This window comes from Jatropha curcas, chromosome 2, assembly GCF_041381405.1.
Source record: "Jatropha curcas cultivar XTBG-Jc1 chromosome 2, XTBG_Jcur_1.0, whole genome shotgun sequence".
In the NCBI taxonomy this organism is placed as follows: Eukaryota; Viridiplantae; Streptophyta; class Magnoliopsida; order Malpighiales; family Euphorbiaceae; genus Jatropha; species Jatropha curcas.
Window position 1 is genome coordinate 6271749 of NC_143152.1, and position 9277 is coordinate 6281025.

General features: G+C 35.7%; 2 protein-coding genes across 2 annotated transcripts; one reads left to right on the top strand and one right to left on the bottom strand.

Moving 5' to 3' along the window:
• Window positions 1-1742: 1742 nt before the first annotated feature.
• On the top strand, window positions 1743-3902 carry LOC105635907 (bifunctional nitrilase/nitrile hydratase NIT4B). The gene is made up of 5 exons (XM_012219041.4): window positions 1743-2262; window positions 2407-2562; window positions 2639-2932; window positions 3158-3424; window positions 3525-3902. Exons 1-5 carry the CDS (start codon window positions 1815-1817, stop codon window positions 3680-3682), a joined length of 1323 nt encoding a protein of 440 aa, XP_012074431.1. The 5' UTR covers window positions 1743-1814; the 3' UTR covers window positions 3683-3902.
• A 424-nt stretch (window positions 3903-4326) lies between these two features.
• LOC105635874 (golgin family A protein) lies at window positions 4327-8858 on the bottom strand. The gene is made up of 4 exons (XM_012218998.3): window positions 8587-8858; window positions 7890-8419; window positions 6781-6903; window positions 4327-6068 (listed from the first exon to the last, which is right to left on the bottom strand). Exons 2-4 carry the CDS (start codon window positions 8379-8381, stop codon window positions 4662-4664), a joined length of 2022 nt encoding a protein of 673 aa, XP_012074388.1. The 5' UTR covers window positions 8382-8419; window positions 8587-8858; the 3' UTR covers window positions 4327-4661.
• Between the last annotated feature and the right edge of the window lie 419 nt (window positions 8859-9277).

Here is a 9277-nt window from a genome sequence, read left to right on the forward strand (position 1 = left end):
AGGGGAGAGAAAGGGAAATATTGTCAAAAACTTCTTTCTAATCAACTCTGAAACATATGTCAATTAACAAAAGAAATTTTTTTAAAAAAATTAGTCAAATCTCACTCAACCTACTCATCTCTCCTACAAAATTCTATAAATAAAAAATATACAGAAAATTAATATTCAAACCCAAAAATTAAAGAAGAAAACACCTGATTTAGTCATTTCTAGTGTGTTTTATCAAGTCCAAGCCAATAACATTGGAAGCTGATTATTTCTAGTTTTCCCTATTCTGAGAAAACAGATATCAATCAAAATCTATAAATAAGTGTTTAAAATGCCAATATTCATCATTCATTTTTCGATTCTAAAACAAAAATCTGTAACTAAAACTTAAAAAAAAAAAAAAGCAAAATATGAAACAATATGAAGAATCCATTGAAAAAAAAGGAGAAAAATTGATTTAGAATTTCTTTTTTAACCTTGTTTTTGAGCTTTGAAATTTTTTATGTCACTCCATCATCATCATTCAAAGCCACAATCTTCTTTTTCAAAACATTCTTTTTGTTTTCGCTCAACAAAAATTGAATCTGACCCGGATATACACTTTTGGTTCTCATTTGTAGTGTTAGCAACCAACCTAACCCTATTTTCCTTTTTGATTATAAACATCATGAGACGATGGCAAGGTTGATGATGGTGCTTGTGGAAAGATGATGGCTGATCTTTTCTGGATTTGGTGGAATGATTGAGTAAATAAGACGAGAATGAAGAGATTATGACATTGTTATGCTATCTTTCTATTTATGGAACAAATAGGCAAAATTGGAATTTGCTTTCTCTTCAACATGTGAGAATCACATGACTTTCATCCAAATCAACATATATGCTAATAGGCGCCAACTCAGTTGTTTCTTATTAGGAGTTTCGAGTCCAGCCGTGCTGATCACTATTTCAGTTAGTCACGTAGGATTTAGGTCCTTGATTGTAAATTTTTATAGGTTCAGACACTTGATTACAAATGCTTTCTATTTAGATACTACAATAGAAAATTTTGAGAAGTTCAGACACTAAATGTATAATTATCTCCAAAAAATAACGTTTAGTTTTTTATCAGTTTAAGAGTCTGTTTGGCAAATTTAGTTATTTTAGTAACTGTTAGCTGTTAGCTATTTGATTATCTTTTCATAAAATATTAAAAGTTAGACGTTACATGGGTTAATTTTTTTATAAAAGGCTACCTTAGCTAGTTCAAATGTTATGTTACCAAATATTATAAAAAATATTCACTTCGTTCCACTTTAATAAAAACATTTGCTTTTTTCACAAGGATTAAGAAAATGATTATAATTCATTGATTGTCCAAAAATATATGATAGAATGTCTAATTATCCTTCTTAAATGTGAATATAAAACTAAATTACACTTAATAAATATGGATAAAATTAAATAAATTTAATTAATATAGTTTCAAAATTATATATGAGCACTTAAGGTGAAACAAGATAATGTCTATTTGTTTCTTTTAGAGTGGAATGAAGAGAGTAGTGTATAGCCTCTTAAAAAGTGATAGTTGAATACATCTCAAAAATTATCTAAAAAAATTATCTAAAAGTTATTTAAAAAATTATTGTGGAATATAATCTATACATTTTAGGACTATAAAGTTAAATATATATATTTAATAACTTGCTACACAGTATCAAAATAAATAGATAAATCATAAACCAACTAACAATACTAATCCTCATCAGACCAATATTCCATTTCCATTATAACATACAGGTGTTTATCTCCCCCTGATTAGAAAAGAAGATTTGGCAATTCCATCTATGGAGATCAGGCAACTACAACCATCTTCAGAAAATGCTCAGTCAGATGCCAAAAGAGGGAAACCAACACGGCGTCGTTTCACCGGCGACGCTCACGTTCCCATCAACAAGCGGGTTCGGGTTCCTGCAATCTGCGTTCCCGCCATTTTCCATCTTAAAAAGGAACGTGGTCTCCGCTCCGACGGTGATATCATCCATTGGCTAATTCATGAGCTCCGACCCGAACTACTACCCGCTCCTAAACCATCCAACTCGCCTCGGAGTCGCCCGATTCGCAACTCCGTCAATGACTCTGTTCCAAAACCCGTCTGCATGGAGTACCTAAACGACGATAAGGTCGCTTCTTATCTTCCAGTCGCCTCCGGTACTGCTACGGCTAAGGGGAAGCCGGTCAGGGCGACTGTAGTTCAGGCCTCGACGGTGTTATTTGATACTCCAGCTACACTGGGTACTGCATTATCCGCTTTAGTTTCATTTTCAAGTCCTTTTTATAGTTTTAGAGGTTTATTATAGGGTTTAACCGGACTATTGATCTTGTCTACATTGAGTCAAGTGTCTTTGTTTTTTAAGAAATTTTTCTCCTTCTAAGCAGATAAGGCAGAGAGACTAATTGCTGGAGCAGCTGCTTATGGGTCACAATTAGTAGTGTTTCCAGAAGCATTTCTTGGTGGTTACCCACAGTATCTGACTTTTGATTCTGCAAGAGATGATTTGCAGAAGTATTATACTTCAGCAATTGATGTGCCTGGTGAGACCTCCTTCAATTAGAATTGGGTCATAGTTATTTGACCTTTGTAATTGGCCTATTTTTTAAGTCTATGCAGGTCCGGAAGTTGATTGGCTTGCAAAAATTGCTGGTAAATATAAAGTCCACTTAGTAATGGGAGTTGTTGAGAGAGCTGGTTGCTATCTCTTTAGTACAGTTCTGTTTTTTGATTCTCTGGGACAGCGCCTTGGACAGCAACGAAAGCTAATGCCAGTGGCATCAGAAAGTGCAGTGTGGTATTCTGGACAGAAATCTTCATTGCCAGTATATGAGACCTCAATTGGAAAGATTGGTGGCCTCGTCTGTTGGGACAATAAATCTCCTCTCCTTAGAACTGAATTATATGCTAAAGGTATACCTACCTCTTCTTGTTGTTGATTGTTGATTACTGGCTGTTAATGTTTAAGTTTTCTTTCTTGTTTTTTTTTAATGAACTTATTAGAGTTTATATACATTGTGGAATGGATCTCATTCTATATAATTGAGTTCTGTCCTGCTCTGCTAGTGTAAGAGTTAGTTAGCTAATCTAACAAATTGTATGTTCTTCAATTTTTTGCACCAAAAAAAATGTAAATAGGTGTTGAAATATATTGTGCACCTTCTGCTGATTCGAGGGAAATATGGAAGTCGTCAATGATCCATATTGCAGTAGAAGGTGGCTGCTTTGTTCTCTCTGCAAGTCAACTTTGCAGGAGAGACTACCCACTATCATTTGGAGATTCAAATAGTGATAAATCACTTGATGTTATAACAAGTGGCGGAGGTAGTGTTATTGTTTCACCATCCGGGACTGTCTTGGCTGGACCTAATTACCAAAAGGAGTGTCTTATCTCAGCTGATCTTGGTACGACTGGGTTCATCTTAAAATTAATGCATTTCCTTCCTGTTAAAAGTTACCCCTCTATTTCATATGTTCTGATAGTTGCTTAACACTACTATTCCAGACCTTTCAGAGATCAATCGAGCAAAGACAGAATTTGGTGCAATTGGGAACAACCTCAAGCCAGACCATGTTGGTTGGTGTGCAAGTGAACTGAATCCAATTTTACTTGCAACAGATATAAAAATCGAAGATCCCAATGACAATGAGCTTTCAGGGTGACTTGGCTAGGTAGAAAATGTTGGGTGCAGAAATTAACTCTTTCTAATCATACTAAGGGTAATGTCGAGTCTACATTTTGCTTGTAATTAGTTTTTTGTACAGTTTGATGTGTAAAAAGTTTGGGTAGAGATTAACTAAAATATGTCTAGGGTTAGGGTAACTGAACGTGAATATGATGTATGGCTAATAGTTGCCTTTCTGGGCAATTTTGATGTGCAAATTGTGCTTTTACAAGTTGTATTAGCTTATGGGGGATTGGACTATAGCCCAGTGGTAAGACTCTTCTGCCACTTTCACAGTGGCGAAGGAAAATTTCAATCATGGAAAAGTCTGTGGGATTGTTTGGAATGGAGGAAAACAGAAAACAAGCAATCCTTTCGTCTTCTACTGGGCCCATAAATTTTTATCCTTATTATTGACAGCAAAATCATATGGCTTTTTTGTCAACACAAACTACCATAATTACCTAAGTGCACTTTTCCTTCTCAGTTTCCAAACAAGTGCTCAATTTTCGGATATTACATTATGCCTGTCCATATTATGTTTTCAGCCCCTTTTCTTGATTTAAACTACAGATGACAGAAGTTCACTTCTCATATCCTATTCTGATCATGCAAATTTAAATATGGGTTGCAAAGACAAAATTAAAGGACAGTGAAAACAATAGAGAAGAAGAAGACACATCACAGGCTCATGGAATACATTAAATGCTTCTAGCATGTTAAGACTCAATTGCGCCAGAAGTTTCTGTACAGGAGAAACTTGGCTGAAAGATCACAACCTTCTACAAGAACTCTATAAACACAACTGTTCTTGCTAATTGCCAAAAGTCAAATTCATGCTTTAGCAGCGATTGCTGCAGCTTCAGCTCTGACGATTGCAAACCAGCATAAATTATCAAAAACATTACCTCTCACTGCCTATTCTTTTTGCACTAGGCCTCTCAGTCGATGCCTCAGAAACTAGTCCACTGTCTTGTTCACCATTTGGATTTTCTTCCAATTACACCCTCACCTAGCCTTGATTTTGAAGCATTCCCTGGCGCTGTTGGAGGTCTATCTTGAATTGCATTGTTGGAATCTCGGGAAGGCCGCTGCCCCACTTGCCGTGTAGGACTAGCATATCCTCTTGCAGAATCTACTCTAGAACCAGACAACAAATAGTCCCTGAGACCTTTAACTGATTGATGCCCAAGCATTTCATCTCCGTAACCTTTTCCTTGCAAATGCCTTTCAAGTTCAGATAATCCTCCCCAGTCTATCCCATCTCCTGTAACTGAGAGCCTCTCATTTTGTGCGCTCCATTCAACTCCATCTGATATGCTCCTTTGCAGAGAAGTACTTCTTCTAGGTACTTTGCTGGAGGTAGACTTCCTCCCTTTGGTTTCTTCTTCATCAATTGCTGCCTTTCTCAAATCACGAGGAGTTCCAGAAGGATAAGTCCATTTGTAGCTCTTATTATTGTTGTCCATATTCAATTCTATGGAATGAAGATCACTTTCACCCGAGTCATCTTCACATTCTAAGCCATCTTCTACTTCTCCTCCATCATCCTCATTTACTTCATTTTGATGGGCCACAGGACGAGATTTATTTAAATACGCTACTATATCTTCATCATTCATATGATAAGAACTGCGACCTTTTTCTTTGCTTCTTTTGGTTCCTAAAAAAGCTTCAAGTTGACTCCTCAGTTTGTCCACAGCTGCATTCTTCTCCTCGAGTTGGTATTTAGCTTCTGAAAGTTTCATCTGGACTCTCTCCTCACGTAACACATCAGCCAACTGCAGCATCTCTCTTTCCTTCTCAACCTCTGCACAGAGTTTTACGGATTCTCTCTTAAGTTCTTCAACTTCAGCTTTATCTTCACCTATATCCCTGGCTAGTTCATCACATACTTGCTCCATCACAACCCTTGCTCTCTTCTCATTCTCAAGCTCTTTCACTGCCTTCAACAGAGAAGACTTTGTCTCAGCTAGTTCCTTCCCAAGCTTCTTGTTCAAGCTTTCAAGCCGTCTCCTCAGCTTCTTCTCTACCTCAAGTTCCCCAGCAATGGACTCAATAGCAGCTGCAACCACTTTTTGCTCCTTGTTTTTCCATGCTGCCTTTTCTTCAGCAAAGCACTTCATTAAATAGTTTAGCTCATTCTGATCCGAGCGCTGTTCTTGGATAAGATGATTGACTTGCAATCGAGCTCTCTCAAGCTCAGCATGTAGGGCTGAGATGAGAGACATGCTTGATGAAGGCCGATCTTCATTTCCCCACACACGGTTGATAATTTTAAGTAGTTCTTTAGACGTTGTCAATGCATTACTGACATCCTTCAAACGAGTCTTACTTCCAACTATAGATCCATTAGGAGTTTGGGCTCGAGATCTAGTTTCAATCTGCATCATGAGAGAAAACATAAATAAATATTCACAACAAAAATATCAAATTTTGCTATTTATATACTTTGATACCATTCCACCGTAGCTTTCACTTAATAATGCTAGTTAAAATCATCTGTAGAATTATAAATTTAAAAAATAAAATGGAAAAAGCTATGATAAAATGGGTCAATCCAACAAATATATTAAATAAGTTGACTGATTATTTTACATTCAAAACTTAATTCATACATACCTTAAACACTACAAAAAACTCGGTGATCATACAATGCTTATGCATGTCATTTAAATAGTCGAGAACTTTCTATGTGTTGCAATTTCTTATATAGCACATTACAATTGTAACCTAAACCTAATTGATAAGTTTTGTACTAATTCAAATTAGCTATCTTTTCTTTTAACATTTCTAATTTAAATATCATGTTGTATTTCAGAATATAGATTACTTGAGCCAAAGTGTATATAAATACTGATATATCCATTAAATTGTCTTACAGTAAATTAAAAATCAGAAAGAGGAAGAGTATTATGAAACGTGTACTTTTAACATAATTAAATATTAGATTAAAATACAAAACATAAAACAAAGAAATTAAGATGTTTGCTAAATGACAAGTGCCAGCGGAAAAATGTAAAGCATTTACTATCCAAGAGCCAATATGCAACACATCCAAACTACTTGTGTTATTAATTTATTAGCCTTAAGTACCTCCATTAAACTGGCATTGCTAACAGAATCAAATGCTCCAACATTGTGGTCTGTGAGCCTAAGCCTTTGAGAAATTGATAATGCTCTTCTGTGACGACTACCAGTTCCAGATCGCTCCATCCTCTGGAAAATTATCAATTATCAAACAGGGTAAAAAAAAAAATAATAAATAAATAAATAAATAAACAAAACAAAACGAAGAAAAAGCAGTTTAACTTCATGTATTACCAACAAATAAAGGAAAATAACAAATTATGTCCAGCTTGGATACAATGGCTACAATCCAGTGCCTTCATACCCAAATTCGATTTTCCATTAAGATTGCCCTACACTGTGATAATACGGAATTAAACTCAACACTTATAGAAGCCCTAATCCATGAACATAATAGCACTAGCAGCTCGAGCAAGGTTTCTAAATTCTACGGCCTCAGCAGTCAACATCAAACAACACACTGCAGGAACAGATTTGGCATTCTAAGATCTTTATCTCCAATCAACACAAGATGGGCACATGTTAGCCAAAGAAGCACTTAAGAATAATTTATGTATGAATCCTCAAATTCAGATGAGTTGACTGAGAGGAAAAGCCCTCGCCTGCTAACAGCTTCTCATCTGTTTGTATTTGCTTGTTTAGTGGAATGCAATTATCTAGTTATATTTAAAAAAACAAAAAAAAAAAAAAAATCAACATAAGCCCTATTTATGTGTTTTCAAACCAAGGGAAGCTTCAATTTTGTTTCTGTTATCAGAGAAACAAATGATCAGTAGAAATAAAACAAATAAATCTTCAAACCTTTTTCTTTTCCTTCTTAAAATTTCTTCTCTAACAAAAACCTCAGGGTTTCTCAACCAACCCATGATTCCAAAACCAAAGTTCTTTTCCACTCCTCTATTCCTTTACCTAACAAACTAATTGTACCATTTCCTTTGTTTTCCTTTTTTTTTTTTTTTTTTTTTTGTCATTTTTCCTTTTCCATCTATTCCATACCATTCTTTCTGCGTTTCTGCTTTGGCTAAAGCAATAACCAAATTTCTATGGGGATCCTATGATCAAAACAAGAGAAACCAAACAGTAACAGATAAACAAGAAAAATGATAAAAACCCACCTCTGATACAGGACTATGAGATGGATCAGACAAATGGGGAGGCAAAGAACCCGAATGCACAGACCTGGTCGCTTTCTCTCTAGCTCTCGCCTCCTTCCTTAACCTCCTCTCTTCTGAACGCACCATTTCTTTCATTTTCGGTGACGGCATCTCATTCATTTCCCACAGCGTCGCCGCCAGCTTTCTCGCTGAAACTGGGGCCGCCTGCTGCTGCTGATGTAACTTCCCCTTGATAACGCCGCCGTTTTGGGACGCAGCGTACTTTGGAGAGTCCATGGCCCGCAATGCAGATGATGGAGTCCTCGCCGTCCCCATCAGCTTCCACGTAGGCACAGGCGTACTGGATCCACCCCTTTTCCCTACTAAAATCGCTCTCTTGAATCTATAGTTTTGAATAATGGAAGAAGAAGATGACGCTGAAGAAGAACACCCACGTTTCCTGATTTTTCCAGGTAGCAATTCTTCCATGGCGGCCCTGCTTTGCCTTGGCATTATCTCTCTTTAAAGTTCCCTCTTTAGATCTCACCAATCTATAAAAAATAAACACAAACCCAAATGAAAAAAACTTAATTAAACCAAAATCTTAAACTTTTCCATCTGTTAAACCAACCAAAGCTCTTGATAACAGATTCTTCAATATAAAAGAAAACCAATTAAAAAGTTAAGAAACTTAAAAGGAAAAAGAACTATGGCTTACTGTTTAGGTTCATCTCACGGGTCCTTTGATTTGGATAATAATGAGAAAAAATTTGAAAACGAGAGAGATGGGATTGGAGTGTGTTTTGAGAGGGACGAATTGGGAAATGTGAAAGGCAGAGAAAATGATAATGCAGAGACTGATTTTGAAGAGAAAAATGAAAAGGAGAACCCTAAAGAGATTTGATTTGAAAGCTTTTTCTTTTGTTTTTTAGGTTTCTGATGGGTTGCATTAGTTCTACTTCTAGTTTCTGCTTCGATTATGACCAGTACAGACTGTATACTGCTACTCTGGAGGCGTAAAGTGAAGGAAAGTGAAGAGTGATAATCATGTGCAAACGACGCAAGATAAGCTTCGATACGTGTTGAATCCTTATACGTTACATAATATTTTAGACCCCTAAATAAAACGTAATTGAGGCGAGCAAGCTGCTCAAATTTTAGTTTATCTTGGAAAAAACTAATTTTAATATTTAACTTATAAAACCATTTATATTCAAAAAAAATTATAAAACCATTAAAATATTTATAATTATAGCAATTTATAGTTATTTAACTGATAAATATAAAAAAATGCATAAAATGATAAATTTTGATAGTGGTTGATAACAAGTAATAAGTGGTGATGGCTACCGTGATCAATAAATTAATAAATTTGTGTTTTTAGATTATAATCATTTTGTAAGGTCCAA

Coding starts and splice junctions, on each gene's coding strand:
- LOC105635907 (XM_012219041.4), top strand. CDS start 1,815: ATGGAGATCAGGCAACTACAACCATCTTCAGAAAATGCTCAGTCAGAT. Junction 2,563..2,638: donor TTCAGCAATTGATGTGCCTG/GTGAGACCTCCT, acceptor AAGTCTATGCAG/GTCCGGAAGTTGATTGGCTT. Junction 2,933..3,157: donor AACTGAATTATATGCTAAAG/GTATACCTACCT, acceptor AAATGTAAATAG/GTGTTGAAATATATTGTGCA.
- LOC105635874 (XM_012218998.3), bottom strand. CDS start 8,381: ATGCCAAGGCAAAGCAGGGCCGCCATGGAAGAATTGCTACCTGGAAAA. Junction 6,904..7,889: donor CTCATAGTCCTGTATCAGAG/GTGGGTTTTTAT, acceptor ATAATTTTCCAG/AGGATGGAGCGATCTGGAAC. Junction 6,069..6,780: donor GCAATGCCAGTTTAATGGAG/GTACTTAAGGCT, acceptor CTCATGATGCAG/ATTGAAACTAGATCTCGAGC.